General features: G+C 35.9%; 1 protein-coding gene across 7 annotated transcripts in view; it reads left to right on the top strand.

Moving 5' to 3' along the window:
* The window catches only part of IQCM (IQ motif containing M), a 429,271-nt gene that overhangs the window by 203,471 nt on the left and 207,346 nt on the right, over positions 1-18,454 (top strand). For all 7 annotated transcript variants that reach the window (XM_025439271.3, XM_025439272.3, XM_025439269.3 and 4 more), the window contains one exon: positions 10,897-11,095. In XM_025439271.3, coding sequence (XP_025295056.3) covers positions 10,897-11,095 — 199 coding nt within the window. The remainder of the gene's footprint in view (positions 1-10,896; positions 11,096-18,454) is intronic.

The following is an 18,454-nucleotide window of genomic DNA, read 5'->3' as shown; positions in this document are numbered from 1 at the left end:
GCTGAAACAAACAAAAGAAGATAAACCTAAAGCCAGTCACCCAAATCATCCTAACCTTTTGGGGGTTGGGGATTTCCAAGGCCAAATCTTCTGAAGTCATGACGATTGTGTTTTCTTTTGATTTTATCACATAAAAGGCAAGAAGGGCTTTGAATTCTGACTATGCTAATTATAGCTTCATGACCTTTGGCAGTCACCTAATTTCTTTTGCATCAATGTATAAAATCAGAATAGTAACATATATCCAATAATAATATTATTATTTTTAAAAAGATTTTATTTATTTATTCGCGGAGACACAGAGAGAGAGGCAGAGACACAGGCAGAGGGAGACGCAGGCTCCATGCAGGGAGCCCGATGTGGGACTCAATCCCGGGTATCCAGGATCAGGCCCTGGGCTGAAGGCAGATGCTCAACCGCTGAGCAACTCAGGCGTCCCAACCAATAAAATTATTTTGAGGATTAAAGGATAAAATATATCTGAAACAAATATTTCATAAAAAATTGCAGCTACTATTGCTATTAATGGATTTAATTATTGTTTCTTCTATGTTGTACAATGCACATCAGTCAATTTCAGAAAGTCTGAACAAAGCAGAAAACAAGAAACAAATAGAGTTGACCATTGTACAACATAGGGGTTAGAAGTGCTGACCCTCCACACAATAAAAAATTTGGATATAACTTTTGACTCCCCCAAAGCTTAGCTACTGTTGACCAGAAGCCTTACTGGTAATAAAAAGTCAACTGACACACATTTTGTATGTTATATCTATTATATTCCATATTTTACAATAAAGTCAGCCAGAGAAAAGAAAATGTTAAGCAAATCATAAGGAAAATACATTTATAGAACTGTAAAGTATCAAAAAAAATCCACATATAAGTGGACCTGCACAGTTCAAACCCATGTTGTTCAGTGGTCAACCATAAGCATTTTTCTTTAAACCTAAGTTTTTCTTTACAACCTAACGTTTAATCATGGATTTTCATTTTACTAGAGGAGTTAATGAATCAGAATCTATGAGGACAGGCCCAAAGCAGGAGTTCCTTAAAAAAATTTCTTAGATGCCACCCTTGATTTAGAACAACTGCACTAATACAATCACTAATAATATTTTGGCATGCTTCTTTTTGGACTTATTTATATACGTCATTTAAAAATAATGTTGCAATCATATAATGCATATAATTTAATGTCTTCATTCTCCTAATATCATTTTTTGGAATCGTAAGCATTTTCTTAAATTATTGCATAATCTTCATAAACATCATTTTTATGATCTCATAATTTATTGATTGGATATAACACAATTTACTCAGATATTTGTTTCTGGATTTCACCCATCATAAATGAAACTATGATTGATATTTTCATACACACAACTTTTCTCAATTTCTATTTCTTTTAGAGGTCAGTCTAGAGAGAATTGCAGGCATACTTTGTTTTGCTGTGCTTCATTTTATTGCACTTTGCCAATAGTAGCATTTTTTTTTTTTCAAAATGAAGGTTGGTGGCAACTCTGCATTGAGTAAGTCCAGTAGTAACATTTTTCCAACAGCATTTACTCACTTTGTGTGTCTTTGTCATATTTAGGTGATTTTCACAACATTTCAAACTTTTTCATAGTTATTATATTTGTTATGGTTCTGTGATCAGTGACTTTTATTGTTACTATTGTAATTGTTTTGGGGCACTACAAACCACACCCATTTGGGATGGCAAGAATAATCCGTAAATGCGTGTGTTCTAACTGCCTACTAACTGCCTGTTCCCCCATCTCTCTCCTCTCCTTAAGCCTCTCTATTCCCTGAGTCACAATACTGAGGTTGAGCCCATCAATAACCCTGCAATGGCCTCTAAGTGTCCAAGTGAGAGGAAGGGTTGCATATTCCTCACTTTAAGCCAAAAGTTAGAAATGATTAAGCTTAGTGAGGAAGGCATGTCGAAAGTCCAGATAAGCTGACTTGTGCCAAACACCCATGTTTTGAATGCAAAGAAAATTTTCTTGAAGGAAATTAAAAGTGCTACTTCAGTGAATACATGAATAAGGAAGCGAAAGTCTAATTGCTGATATGGAGAAAGTTTGAGTGGTCTGGATAGAGGATCAAAGCAGCCACAAGATTCTCTTAAACCAAAGTATAATCTAGCCAGGGCGAAGCCCTACATCTCTTCCATTCTGTGAAGGCTGAGAGAAAGGTGAAGAATCTGCAGAAGAAAAGTTGGAAGCTACCAGAGGTTGGTTCATGAGGTTTAAGGAAAGAAGCCGTCTCTGTAACAGAGAAGTACAAGATAAAGTAGCACATGCTGATGGAGAAGCTGCAGCAAGTTATTCAGAAGATCCAGCTAAGATAACTCACGAAGGTGGCTACAGTGAAGAACAAATTTTCATTGTAAATAAAACAGCCTTATACAGGAAAAAGTGCCATCGTGGACTTTCAGAGCTAGAGAGAAATCAGTTCCTGACTTCAAAGTTTCAAAGGAGAGGCTTGACTCTCTTGTTGGGGGTGAATGCAGTTAGTGACTTTAAGTTGAAGGCAATGCTCATTTACCATTCCCAAAATCTAAGGACCTTTAGGAGTGATGTTAAATCTACCCACCTGTGCTCTACAAATGGAACAATAGATCTTGGATAACAGAACATCTGTTTACAACATGGTTTACTAAATATTTTAAGCCCACTGTTGAAACCTACTGCTTAGAAGGTTTTCTTTTCAAAGGTTCTTTTCAAAATATTACCGTTCACTGACAATGCACCTTGTCATCCAAGACCTCTGGTGGAGGTGGACAAAGAGATTAATGTCATTTTTGTGACTGCTAATATAACATCTGTTCTGCAGCCCATGGGTCAAGGAGTAATTTAGACCCTTGAGTGTTATTATTTAAGAATTACATGTGCGAGGCTGTCACTGTCACAGATAGTGATTCCTCTGGTGGACCTGGTCAAAGTCAACTGAAAACCTTCTTGTAAGAGTTCACTGCTCTAGGTGCCATGAACCGCATTTGTGATTCATGGGAATAAGTCAAAATATTGACACAAACAGGGGTTTAGAAGAAGTTGATGCCAACCCTCATGGATGACTTTGAGGAGCTCAAGACTTCAGTGGAGGAAGTAACTGCAGATGTGGTGGAAACAGAAAGAAAACTAAAATTAGAAGTAGCACCTGAAGTTGTGACTGAACTGTTGCAACCTTATGATAAAACTTGAACAGGTAAGTTCCTTCTCATGGATGCAAAGAAAGTGGTTTCTTGAAAAGGAATCTGATACTGGTGGAGATATTATGAACATTGATGAAATGACAGAATTTAAAATATTACATAAACTTACTTGATAAAGTAGCAGTTTGAGGAGATTGACTCCAATTTTGAAAGAAATTCTACTGTGGGTAAAATGCTATCAAATGGCATCACATGCTACAGTGAAATCGTTCATTAAAGGAAGAATCAGTCGATGAGAAAAACTTTATCATTGTCTTGTTTTAAGAAATGCAGCCTTCAGCAGCTACCACACTGATCAGTCAGCAGCCATCAACATGGAGGCAAAATTCAGCACCAGCAAGAAGATTACGACCCAAAGAAACTTCAGATGGGGGATCCCTGGGTGGCTCAGTGGTTTAGCGTCTGCCTTCTGCCCAGGATGTGATCCTGGGGTCCCGGGATCAAGTCCCACATCGGGCTCCCTGCATGGAGCTTGCTTCTCCCTCTGCTTGTGTCTCTGCCTCTCTCTCTGTGTGTGTGTGTGTGTGTCTCATGAATAAATGAATAAAGTCTTTTAAAAAGAAAAAGAAACTTCAGATGGTGGTTAGCATTTTTTAAGCAATAAAGTATTTTCTTAAAAGATTTTATTTATTCATGAGACACATACAGAGAGATGCAGAGACATAGGCAGAGGGAGAAGCAGGCTCCCTGTTGGGAGCCTGATGTGGGACCTGATCCTAGGACCCCGGGATCACGACTTGAGCCAGAGACAGGTGCTCAACCGCTGAGCCACCCAGACATCCCTAAGCAATAAGGTATTTTTAAAGGAAGGTATGCACATTGGGTTTTTCTTTTTTTTAGACAAAGTGCTATGGTACACTTAATAGAGTACAGTATAGTATAAACATGACTTTTATATGCCCTGGGAAACCAACAAATTAATTTGACTCGCTTTATTGCAATATTCACTTTTTGATATTCACTGTATTGGGATGGTCTTGAATTGAACCTGCCACTATCTCCAAAGTCTGCTTGTACTTGTGTTTATCATAGGATAGAAGGTGCTTTTCTTTTTCTGAGTGTAAGGCAGCATGTGTACAATTGAGGGGAAGATGGGTTGCCAGTTTGCTTCTGAGTCTTATTTTGTGGTCAGGTTGCACATATAAGTCAGTCAGGGTTTTGACAAAAATTTGTACGGCACTTTTTATTCACTATCATTAACTTGGTATTTTATTGGGCCAGCTTCGATAGCAAAGATGGAATAAGAAGTGTTGATTAAGGCATAAAAGTGTCTATACTGTGGGATCCCTGGGTGGTGCAGCGGTTTGGCGCCTGCCTTTGGCCCAGGGCGCGATCCTGGAGACGCGGGATCGAATCCCACATCGGGCTCCCGGTGCATGGAACCTGCTTCTCCCTCTGCCTGTGTCTCTGCCTCTCTCTCTCTTTCTCTCTGTGACTATCATAAAAAAAAAAAAAAAAAAAAAAAAAGTGTCTATACTGTATGGTTAGCAAAACTACAAGCATATGATACAAAGGCATTAGTAACTTCTGTCAAGAAGATTGACAGATTCCCTAGTGTTATCATCTTTTAAAGTGATTTTATGTGGCAGAAATGTTTTTGTTGTCTTTATCATTTTTGTACTGAGGTTGTTATTCAGGAATCCTTCCATTTTCCTTTTCTAGGTTTTACCTACATTATATATAATGGTATAAGCTTCCTTTTTCTCTTGTTAATATCTAATGTTTTCTTAATATTCCTTGTTTGTCCAAAAGTTTATTTTGTCTGATGGGAATTTCATAGCCAGTGGCAGAGGTACCAGGCTGTTTATTATTTAGGACTTATGGCAATAATTTTCACATAATAAGAGTCCATGCCCATGAGTAGGAACCACCACACCTAAGTAAATGACTTGCCTTTAAATGTGATGTTTAGTATGAAAAGTGAGATACAAACTAGATTTTTCAATTACATTGTGGTAGGAAAAAAAAAGTATTGATTCTTACTAAAACTTTATAAATAAATACTTCTATAAAAAAGACATTTTGTGTGTATTGGATTATTGTGCTATGTTATTTTGTTGATAAAATAAATTAATATGTCTTCTTAATTTCTATAGTATTATTTCTGGTGATTTCTTTATTTTTTAAGATTTATTTATCTATTTCAGTGAGAAAGAGCATTCGGGGGGAGGGACAGAGCCCAAGTGGGCTCAACCACATGACCTGAGATCAGACCTGAGCCAAAATCGAGAGTCAGACACTTACCCTACTGAACCACCCAGGCACCCTTATTTCTGGTGATTTCTTAAGATCTACATTAAAATTTTCATTAGCACTTTTTTCTCTGAAGTTCTGAGGGGTTGTTAGGAACCAGTCACATGCCATTAATCAGATGTTTCATTCTAGTTTGTACAAGTATGGCCAAATAAGCTGAAATCTGTAAGTCGATCCTCATAAAGAAAGAAAGCATTTTCTCATATTTTTAATAAAAAATTAATATTTATCATAATATAATTCATTTATTCAGTCCAAGATAATTATATTCTGCTGATCTTGGATCCACATAAAGTTGTCTGTTTGTGGATGAAAAAAGCCACACACAGGAGGTTCATGTTTATGATATTGGTTTAAATTGAGAACCTCAAGTCATTAAGTCTTTTCGTTCTACTAGAAATTTTTAGGAAAATGCATTTCTATTTTTAAAAAAAATTTCTCTCTCTCTCTCTGTCTCTGTCTCTCATGAATAAATAAATAAAATCTAAAAAAAAAAAATTCCCAACTTAAAAAAAAAAAGATTTTATTTATTTATTCATGAGAGACACAGAAGAGAGGGAGGCAGAGACACAGGCAGAGGGAGAAGCAGACCCCATGCAGGGAGCCCAATGTGGGACTCGATCCTGGGTCTCCAGGATCGCGCCCTGGGCTGAAGGTGGCACTAAACCGCTGAGCCACCCGGGCTGCCCCAAGAAAATGCATTTCTTATAAGGCGATCATTATTTTGATATTTCTTGCAGAAGACATAATTTATGAGCTATAAGTTGTATTAGGGGCTTTGGGCAAGTACGAGAGAAAGTCAGAAGCCACCTGTTGAAGATATGACTAAAAGGGTTATGTTTAGTATATACTTGATGTACAACCAACAATCTCAGAGTGGAGAGGAATGGAATCCTCTATTGAGGACATACACATTCATTCCATAAGGACTCAATCATTGATCTCCGTGAAATAAGAACATATTATTCACAATGAGGGCACTGATAAACTTCAAGTTTTAAAACAATTTATCCCATAAAATGTTCATCATGAGTATTACTTCTTGATGGAGACAAGTTACCTCTGAAACAAATAATTTTAAAAATCGATTTGACAGTTATTATATTAGCCTTTGGGTAGAAAATGTAAATATGTATATTATTTTTTTCTAAATATGTATATTAGTTATCTACTGCTATGATAGCATCACCAGACTTAAAACAACAGCTATTATCTCTCGTGAGATTCAGCTGATGCTGCCCAGGTTTGCTTTAGTAGGTACAACTTGTCTGTTCTCCATGTTCTTGTCTGAACCTTTAGAGGCTGGCTAGTTTGTTCCTCAGTAGATATAAGGTTCAGAGAATAGAACTGTTTGAGGCCTCTCAGGCACATGCTGAAAACCCTGGGTGGCTCAGCGTTTAGCACCTGCCTTTGGCAGGGTCTGATCCTGGAGTCCCATGATCGAGTCCTGCGTCAAGCTCCCTGCTTGGAGCCTGCTTCTCCCTCTGCCTCTCTCTCTCTCTATCTCTCTCTCTCTCTATCATGAATTAAACAAACAAACAAAAAAAACTAGAACAATATGGCTTCCAGTGGATTCTTTTGGTCAAAGCAAGTCACAGTGTCAGCTGACATTCATAGGTGGGTAAACAGATTCTACCTCTTGATGAGTGGAGCTGTAAAAATTACATTGTGAAGATAGAGATATAAGGAAGCTTTAATTGGCCATCAATGCAAACAACTTACCACAGGGAGCTTCTAATACATTTATATTAATAGTATTTTAGTTGCTATATATTTAACTTGAGGTGGAACTTTTTTAAAAATTAGTTATCTCTTTTCATATTTTGGACTTCGATAAAAAGGGCAGCTCTCAATATAGCTCTTAGTTAAATAAAACTATGGACGATTGTAATGAGTTCAAGGATCTTGGGGCTAATCAGGGAAAAGATGGCTATGAGGTTGCAGTAGCACATAGCAAGCTATATTTGGGCATTACATGGACAGATTTGCATGAGAGGGGTTGTCCTTCAGAGCAGAAAACCTTCCAGAGATAATGACATAGAAACACTACCCAGAAGGGGAAGAGGGAAAAGGAACTCCCACAGGAGAGGGGGGTCAAGGAGAGGGCTTACCTATCTGGGTATTGTCACTCAGCAGCAAGATGGGGAGTCTCTGGGTCGGAGAGTTCTGAAGAGCAGCAGTGGATTGAGGTCTTTTACAGCCCTAAGGTTTATCTTATCTATGGGTAGCAGGTGTTGGTTGCAGTTTTGGGTGATATGCAAAGCAGGAAGGTTCTAAAAGGCTGAAAATATAGTCTTTGGGGGCAATATAAAAAAGAATTGGATGCCTAAGAATTTTTAGTTTGGATCCAGCAGGCTTTTAAGCTAATGGTGCTAGCCTGATGTAAGAAGTAAACAACATTATACAAGAGTCATCTTTGGTTTATTTATAGAACTATGTTAAACATATTTTACCATTTCAAGCATCCCTCCTTTTAGATAGCGAAGAAGAAAATCTTTGGTATGGTCTTGCAGTCATCTGGGACACCCAAAAGATAGGTTAAAATACATCATAATAGTTTGGGATTTGAACTTTGGGAAAACAGTATTGGAAAGAGTTCTTAGAAGAGCCAAAGTATGAGCAAAAGTCATAGATGTCTTTAGAGTACAAAAAAAAAAAAATGTAACACAGCTACAGCAACATTAAATATTAGGAATACCAGATTTTGCAAGAAGTATATCAGAAAGAACAAAAAAATAATTACAATAAAGGGAATATTTTTGTGGTATAAATAGCTTTTGTTTTCTAGGCAAACTATATTGAAGGCACTAAATGATTTTTTGTTAAATAAAGAGCAGAGTATGGATTCAAAACTCAGGCTGTCAATGTAACAGAAAGCAAATCAAATTCTAATCTTACTCTTTTCGTATAGAACTTAAATAACATTTTGTAGTCAAGGATCATTCTCTATTTTATGATTGAGCTCATCAAAATTGACTTAACTTGTTCAAAATTTGATATATTTTATAGCTTCTTTTTAAATCTATTATTTGTACATATAAATCATTTTACATCAAGCCCTCTATAAATTATTCTTCAGCCTCAAGTTTCCCTTTCCATTATTTTTAGCGTTCCAGTTATTTAGAAGCATACTATTGATCAAAGTCTGTATGTCTAAGGCCTAAGATAACATTTTTTTTCTTTTTAAGTTGATAAAAACAGACAAAAACATATCCATCATTTTATAAATGTTTGCAATTCTTCATAATTCTTTTACTTAATATAGTTCTAATCACTCATATTAACTATAGCTTTTAATCAAAATAATTAATTTCAATTCTCTCTCATTCTCTCCTTTTCACTCATACACTTTTCACTTTTCACACACTTTGACTAAGAACTCTGTGACATTCAAGGCAACTTAAGAGACCAGCAGAGCTCTTGTGCTTCAACAATACATATCACATACCACTTTACAGTCATATACATCCCTTTAAGATTTATTTCTCTTTTCTTGTTAGAGTAAAGAACTTAGGGTATAAACTTGGCTCACTTGGGTATTTCAATAACACTTTTCTTGGGATGCCTTGGTGGCTCAGCAGTTGGGCATCTGCCTTCAACTCAGGGCTTGTCCTGGGACCAGGATCTAATCTCACATCGGGCTCCTTGGAGGGAGCGTGCTTCTCCCTGTGTCCATGTCCTGCCTCTCTCTGTGTCTCTCATGAGTAAATAAATAAAGTCTTAAAAAAAAAACCCTCTTATTTCTTCTGAAAGAAAGAAGTCAGGAACTTAGAATTCTTTAGATTTCACTGCAGGTCTTGAAACTCTGGACAGCAAGAAGTAATCATTAACATTTTATCTACATTACCAGTTTATCTCCTATATCAAGGACCCATTCATAAAAATTGGTATATTAATGAAACAAAAATCCTCTTAGAAGGAGCTCTCTTCTAAGCTATACAAAATCAATGTTAATTTAAGCAAACTGAAAAATTTGCTTCATTTTCTTTATCTTTTCTGGATAGCTTTGTCTAAATGGGGTATTTCTCCAGAACACAAAATGATATAGTTTTGACTCATTAATATAAAAAAGTTTTCTTGGGGATCCCTGGGTGGCTCAGTGGTTTCGCGCCTGCCTTCGGCCCAGGGCGTAATCCTGGAGTCCCAGGATCGAGTCCCACATCGGGATCCCTGCATGGAACCTGCTTCTCCCTCTGCCTGTGTCTCTGCCTCTCTCTCTCTCTGTGTGTCTCCCATGAATGAATAAATTAAATCTTAAAAAAAAAAAGTAAAAAAGTTTTCTCAAGAAATGGAATGAAAGAACCAGTCACAGATACAAAAGAGCTGTAGTAACGAGAACACTATACAGAGCTAACTTTTTTTCTCTTGCAAGGAGAGTAAGAATTTTTTCATTTACACACACAAGCATGAAGAGAATGAACAGACTTAGTTCTACATCTTTAACCATAGGTCAAAAGTAAATATGGAACACAGTTTTCTGTGCCTGAGCAAATTTCACTGATCAGTTGTGGCTACTTGGGAGTAGGAAGGGAGTCAAAAAAGATCTCTAAGAAATACTTGTTATAAATGTCTCTTGATGTGGAGCTGATCTTCATTCTAGTGGGAACAAAATTGTCTTTTAAATATTTTTAGCTATACTGGTGTTCAAACAACATATAATATAAGGCAATATCATTAACTTCAAGGCTTATAATAAAGACAAATGAAAAAGACTGAGCTGGGATTCCCTGTCATCCACCATCTACCACCCAACAGAGACTAGATGTGTGGGTGAAATAATTAAAATTAGACTCCCAACATTTTAGTCACTAAGGGAAGAAAAATAATGCCCATTGTACAAAGTAGAACAGGATTTCTCAAGAACCAGCCTGATGTCAGGGCTTGTCATGATTTCCATCATGGTCGCTTACTTCTGTGATCCTGTAGTCCATGACTTCAGCAATACACTATCATGCCTTTTGATTGAGAGTGTTTGGAGAATAAAATAACTTTTCAGATGATTGGTAAACAGAGTATCAGTGCCAAATAATTTTGAAGTAGTCTTTAGTTTAAAGTAGCTTCTGGGATAGTAAAGTTATTTTGACTAACTTGTTCTGTCATATGAAAATATTTTGTTCCTTAAGTATTTTATATTACTCTTTTAAATAGTTATGGATAAGCTTTGAAAAATTTGCTTTCTTTTGGATTTCCTTTCTTCAGAAGTTTCATTATATATATGTTATATTAATTCTGGCATGTTCAAACTTCTTTGGAAAATCCTATTGACATGTTCAGGTGATGTATACATGAAACCTATATACAAATTATAATACATTTCCTATTTTAATACATTTAGCATTAAAATGAATTTAAGACTTTTAAGAAGTGGTTATTTTTCTTATTAACTATAATAAGGAAGTTTTATATTTATATTTTATTTTTAGGATAAAGTCTATTCTAAGTAAAAGTGGGAAGCTTGACAATAAAGTTAAAAGAATTGGACCACACATAGAAATCTTCCAAGTGTTCCGGGAAAGGACCAAATTTGTAAATATCAAAAAAGTCGTTAAAATGGTCATCCTAATGCAGGCCTATGTCAGAGGATGGCTTGAACGCAAAAGATTCCAGAGAATAATGGTCAAGGTAAAGCATGGGTTAAATATAATGTATATAAATTTTCTTATGTAGATTTTAAGCAAATAGAGTTTTGAATAGTTGCCTGGTTAATATATCTATGGTTTTTCTAAATAAAGTTCTGACTACATTCTTTGCATTGAGAAAATGCTATGAATTATCTATTCTGCTGACAGTTTCAGATTTTGTCAAACTAGAGAATCTGAACAAAAGGCCTGGTTTAATCCTTAATTCAATAGTTCTGGGACCATTTTTATTCTAAGGCTGGCACCGTCTGTTCTTGCATTAATTTTGTTTCACCGTTTTGTTATCTGTTCATTGTCTGTATAAAACAACTTTGCTCCACTTCCCACACTCCTGGATACTCTTTATAGTGTAAACATTTAACTCAAAAAGAGCTCTAGACACACCCACACACCTGAGCAACTTTCATAAGCAGCAATCTTGACTTTCAAAATAACTATCTAGGATCTATTTTGTCTGGCAACCATTAGTTTATTCTTGGTATCTATGAATATGTTTATGCTTTGTTTTTTTGGTTCATTTGTTTTGTTGTAGATTCCACATAGAAGTGAAATCATGCAATATTTTTGTCTTTTTCTGCCTAACTTATTTCAGATAGCATAATACCCTCTGGATTCATCCATGTTGTTGAAAATGGCAAGATCGCATTCCTTCTAATGGCTGAATAAATATTCCATTGTATCTATCTATCATCTATCTATCATCTATCATCTATCCATCATCTATGTATCAATCACATCTTTATCCACTTATCTATTGATGGACATTTAGGTGGCTTCTATATTTTGACTATTGTAAATGATGCTGCATTGAACATAGAGATGCACAGATATTTGAATTAGTGTTGTAGTTTTCTTCAAAAAATTCCACAAGTGGAATTGTTGGATTGTAGGGTAGTTCTGTTTTTAAGTTTTTGAGGACTATCCATACTATTTTCTAAAGCAGCTGTGCCAATTTACATTCTTACCAATAATGCATAAGGGTTCCCTTTTCTCCACATCCTCATTAATACTTGTTATTCCTTATCTTTTTGATAGTAGCCATTCTGACAGGTGTGAGGTGATACCTCATTATGGCTTTGATTTGCTTTTCCCTGATGGTTAGTAAAGTTGAGCATCTTTTCATGTACCTATTAGCCATCTGTATGTCTTTGGGAAAACATTTATTCAAATATATTCTGCCCAAATTTTAATTGGATTTTTTTTGAAATTGAGTTGTATGAGTCCTTTATGTATTTTGAATGTTAACCCTTATCTGATATGTCATTTGCAAATAATTTCTCCTATTCGTTTCTCCTTTTTCATTTTGTTGATGGTTTCCTTTGCTGTGCAAAAGCTTTTTAATTGGAGGTAGTCCCATTTGTTTATTTTTCTCCTGTTGTCATTGCCTAAGGAGACAGATCTAAAAAACTACTGCTAAAACCAATGCTCAAGAGCTTACTACCTGTGCTTTCTTCTAGTTTTATGTCTTCAGATCTTATTTAAGCCTTTAATACATTTTGAGTTTATTTTTGTTTATGTTGTAAGAAAGTGAATCACTTTCATTCTTTTGCATGTAGCTGTCCAGTTTTAACAATTAATTTATTGAAGAGACTGTCTTTTCCTCATTTTATATTCTTACCTCCATTTTAATAGATTGTTTGACTTTATAAGTGTGGGATTATTTCTGGGCTGTCTATTCTATTCCATTGATCTATATGTTTTGATCTCTACAGTTTTGTAGCATAGTTTGAAATCCTGAAGCATGATACCTCCAGCTTTGTTCTTCTTTTACAAGATTGTTTTGGTTATTTCGAGTTGTTTGGTTCTGTAGAAATTTTAGGATTATTTGTTCTAGTCCTGTGAAAAATGCTATGGCTATTTTGATAGCGACTACAATGATTTTGTAGGTTACCTTGGCTGGTATGGCCATCTTAACAATATAATTCTTCTAATCTATGAGCATAATATGTTTTTACATTTATTCATGTCATCTTCAATTTCTTTCATCAGTGTCTGATAGTTTTCAAAGAACAGTTCTTTCATTTCCTTGGTTAAATTTATTTCTAGGTATTTTATTCTTTTGGATGCTCTTGTAAATAGGATTGTTTTCTTAATTACCTTTCTGATATCTTGTTATTACTATAAAGAAACATAGCTTATTTCTTTATATTGATTTTTTAGCTTACAACTTTACTGAATTCATTTGTTAAATCTAATAGTATTTGGGTGGAGTACTTTGTGTGTGTGTGTGTGTGTGTGTGTGCCTGCTTGCTTTAACAAGAGAGTGGGAGAATGTCATGGTCACTTGCACTTGCTGGTCCCAGCCAAGGAGTAGAGCAAAACTTCAACCATTCATGCTCACAGGCTTTAGCAAAGGACCAGGAGAATGTTGTGACTGCTCACATTCATGGGCCCCAGCCAGTGCCACCATCATCCAGCCCCACCAGCCTTAGCAAGGCATCAGGATGGCACTAAATCTGCACATACCTTCCTGTGCTAGCTGGGTGAGGGAAGAATGCAAAAGTGGCATCTTCCAGTGTCTCCATCTCTGAAGAGAGTCCCACCTGTCCCCTGCCCCTTCAGTGCATGCTGTAAGATTAGCAAAGGAATCCCTTTCACATATAGTATAAGTGCTTTTCAAATGGCTGCCTTTGTGCTGTGTCCTGGGATGAGTGAGACTGTAGGCGAGCCTTTTAGAAGGAGAATTTCTTTTCCCTACAGCCCTCGGTGTCCCTTGAATGTAGGCCCTACTCATTTTGATATGATCCTTTTATCTCTTGTAGTGGAACAGTTCTACTGGTTTTCTTTTTCAGAGAGAATTGTCCATATGTAGCTGTAGTTTTGGTGTGTTTGAGGGAAGAGGTGAGTTCAAGATCTTCCTATGTCACCATCTCAGACCACCCCCTATACTACCTGTATTGATGAACTATCCTACCATCCATTGTCCAAGCTATACCTGGAGTTTCCTTAGACTCTTTTAACTTCCTCACTTCCATATTCAATTTATTATCACCAGTAAATTACTTGTGTTGCTCTTCCTCTCTTTGTTTCTTGTCACAACTTCTACTTATCAACCCTCACATGGAGAACTACAGTTGTCTCCTAATTATTGTCCTTGCTACATACCTTCTAATCTGTCACATCCAATTAAGGAAATTGCACTCTGATTACCTTATTCCATTTCTCATAATCTTTTAGTGGCCCTATTTGCCTGTAGGAGATGGTATGAATTCTCTAAGATATACATATGACCTCCCTGGTATGGCACTTGCCCACTGTTCATCTTCATCCCATTATGCTTCCTCACTCATACCCTGTGCTTTAGCAAAGCCCAAATTCTTTAATTCCATGACTGTTTCCTATTGTATCTTATGTTCTGATGTTGTTCTCTTAAGCTGGAATGCTCCTCCTTCTTAATCTTCTGATAAACTCCAACTCATCTTTCAAGATCTTTCTTAAATATATGTACTGAGACATTGTCCCTGGTCCATCAAGCAAAAATTATCTCTATTCTTTTGGTCATTATTGTGCCCAGGTATCTATATTGTGATCTTTGTTTACATGTCTGTCATAAGCAATACAAATAAGTTAACTATTAGGGAGTACATGTTATTTTCATATTTATAGCACCACATTGCTGTTTTGGCACATAATATACAATCCTATTATTTTAAATATCTGCACTTATTGTCTGCTTTTTTCTTGTTTATTTAGTTGTTTGTATATGTTTACATGGTTTCTGTTTTGTTTGCTACTGTGTTCAAATGCCTAGAATAGTGCTTGGTTCATGGTAAGTATTCAACAAATATCTATTGAATGGCTGTTTTAATTCAACAAGATATAGTTATAGAAATTCACCAGGGTACTCTAATGACTTACATTTATATATGGAGAGAAATAATATATAAGTATATATGTAAGCATATAAAATATATATTATATATCATATGTATACATATGATTATGTATTTATATTATGATTTAGTTAAATTATAGCATTTCCTGCTACTGAAGGGAACTATAAAGTCATCCATCACCTCTGGGAGAAAAATGAGTCTAGTAAACTTAAAGAAAAAGAATGGGCCCAAGATCATGATAAAAAGGAGATACTGACAAGGAAAATGTATTTCTATGTAGAGATAGAATTTGAAATGAAAAGAATGGGAAGCACTTTTAAAGAGTTGGAGCCAATATACACTAGATTGTTGACTTTGATTTGGTTATAAAATTTGCTATGGTCATTGCTTTTCTTTTTTGTTCTATCCCTGGTATGGTGCTTTGTATGTTGGATGGCTGCTATGTTTATATGGTTAATGTTATCTTGCCTGCTTTTGAACAGCTAATGCAGCAGGCCTGTGATGCACACATTGTCAGGTTCCAGGGCCATGTCTATGTGCAGGGTTGTTGTTGGGGGAATTCTTGATAGACTTTCTGCTCTAGAGGCTGCACAGAAGTCACTGGATAATTGTCAGTATCCTGGCGATCCCTCTGCTGGAAAATTTCCATAGTCAAATTGTTTGGCTGCTACTTCAGAGCTTGTAGTTGTAGACAGTGTCTACTAGAATGTCACTTTGAGCTACCTCAAGAGACTGTACAATTTCCATAATTTCCAATGAAATTCTCCAGTTTGGGTTTATTTAGAAATAATGAAGCAACACTGCACTATCATATCAGTCATAAAGGTACTATAGAGATTGCTGCATTTAACTATTAGCATTATTTATTTCCACCATTCAAAGTGTACTTTGCCTTTTAAAAACTCTGTGTTATTTGTTTGCATGTGTTTTGGAATAAGTAGTAATGATCTAAAAAAAAAAAAAAAACATTTTTTTCTCATTGTGATGCCTTGAAGATTTTACATAATTTCAATATTTATCATTTAAATTTTAAAATTCTAGTCTTTTTCCAAAAATGCTGAAATTCTAGGGCATTTGAATAGCTGATAGTTATAATAGGAAAGTGTTCAAAATTATCTCTGAATAAATATTTGTTGAATAAATAAACTCGGAATAATTCTGGAAAAATCTGAGTTTTAAGGTTACCATAACAATATCCCATGCATAGGCCAGTGGTCTTTAACCTTTTGGAGGTCACAGAAGCCTTTGAAAATTTGATAAAGACTGGATTTCCTCTTATTATCTCAAAATGCAAAACAGAAACAATAAGAAAATCCTGAAATCCATCCATGGACAGGTGACCCCATGACACAGGTGACATTGAACAGAAAAGATGTATTACATAAATGTGTTAGCTCCTAGTTACCAGGAGAACTATGTTCATTTATTTAAGATTACTTAAAAAGATTTTTGATAACAGTTACTATGTACTGAATCCAGTTTCGTATTTGTTATGTGATTTCATAGAGCATCTAGTCTAGAGAGACATGCAGATAACTGAGGAAGTGTTAGGTACCATCGGAGAACTTAGAAAGAGTATTTAATTCAAACAGCTGTGTCTGGTGTGGGCAAACAGCTGTGTTTGGTGTGGGCTTGGATAGTGCCAATACATTGAAATCTAGAAAATCAGGAGTAGTTATATTTTGTCAGATAGACCCCCATAGACTGAGAGAGTTGTAGGCACAGTGAAAGACAATATCAGTGACCACAGGTGAGATAGAACAATGAGAGGCTGAGAGTTGGCTGGGAGGATACTGGCAGTAGAGGAAACTGAGATGGCTGTCAGATTAAGCATGTCCTTAAAAACCATGCTAAGGAGTTTATGCTTTTACTTAGTTTATGGGAATGAATGACTTTAAAGCAGATAAGTGACATTAATAGATTTACCTTTTAGAAAAATTACTGACTGGGCAATGAATTGGGGAAGAAGGTGACACAATTAGAGGGAAGACAATCACTATGCTTTTTCAATAATTCAGTGTGTGATAATGATAGCTTGAGTTAGGGCTGGAGAGATGGAGCAAAGGATAGGAGATTGGGTTTGAATGGATTTAAAGATAAGAGAGAGAGACGAGTCAAGAACAGTTCCTCAGTTTTTGTGCTTTTTGTATTGGGCTACCTGGTGGATGGTTGTGAAATACAAGATTTAAGAGGAGAGCAGATAGGAGAGGGAAGGAAAGGAAAGGAGTCCAGTTTTCAACACTGACTTTGAACTACCCATGGGAAATCTATGAGATGTCTGCAAGGCAAAAAGTATAGGTCCAGAACTCAGAAGGAAGATTGGGCCATGAGGAAACATTTAGAATTCATCAGTAGTTCTTAAATTCTTTTCCACCTTAACACACTTGAGGAAGACAATAAAACATTCCCACTCATGAAAGTAGCCCCAATTAGGAGTGATTCTCATGTTATCTGTGAGGAAGCTCTTTATTCAGGTGACTGGTTGGCTCTCTTCATTCAGGTCTGTGCTCATTGTTAATTATCAAAAAGCCTGCTCCATACTACCTTGTGAAAAATAACATCCAGTCTGGTCACTTCCTATTCTATTTAAAACACTTCAAGCCTCTTACTGACACCCAACACATATATATTTGTTTATTGGATTGTTGTTCCTTCCATTACAGTGCAACTCCTTGAGACAAGAATTTTGCCTTTTCTGTTCAGTAATCTGTTCACAAAGTCTAGAATATTCCTGCTACATATTAGGTTCCTAATTAATTAATTAGATAAATTATGTAAGTTAAAATAAATTATTTTCAACATGATGGAGGATGTATAATAGCATATTTGGGTCAGAGGATGTGAAGTTTGAGTTTTTTTTCCTAAATATTATGAATTAGCTCCCTGACCAATGATGGCTTCCTGTACTCTGCCCCCATCCATAGATTTGAGGTCATCATTAGTGATAATAACTGAAACCATGAGATTCAATGTGCTGTCCAGGGAGAGTATATAGATTAAGGAGAAAAGCATGTAAAGGGAAAAGCCAATGTTCAAGGGGAAAGCAGGAGATGAAGAATCCAGTTATAGTGAAGTAATAGCCAGAGAGGTAAAGAAGAAAACTGGAATATGCTAGATCAAGGAAATTCAGAGGCAGTTTAAGAAAGAAGGTGGAGTCACTAGTCTCCAATGCTGCTAGGAATGAAGGTCTAGACAGAATTTTCTATCTTTACAACAGTTAATTCATGGATGACCTTGGCAAGTTTCAGTGGAGTGATGTGTGGAAAGCAAGGAAGTGAAAACATCTAGAGAAGATAAATATGAAGTTTTAGGGTAGGATAGTTTATGATGGAAAATATTTAATTAAGTACATTTAAATGCTTATTATAAAAGCCAATAAGAAAGGAAGTTTGATGGTATAAGAGAGATAAAGATAATCCATATAGGCTAAAAATATTGGAAGGCGTGTGTTTATAAGACACTTGACAGGATTAGCCTTAGAGAAGAGAGATGTATTTCTCTGTTGT

The sequence above is a fragment of the Canis lupus genome, chromosome 15 (genome assembly GCF_003254725.2).
Source record: "Canis lupus dingo isolate Sandy chromosome 15, ASM325472v2, whole genome shotgun sequence".
Lineage (NCBI taxonomy): Eukaryota > Metazoa > Chordata > Mammalia > Carnivora > Canidae > Canis > Canis lupus.
This window is presented reverse-complemented; position numbering and strand designations above follow the sequence as displayed.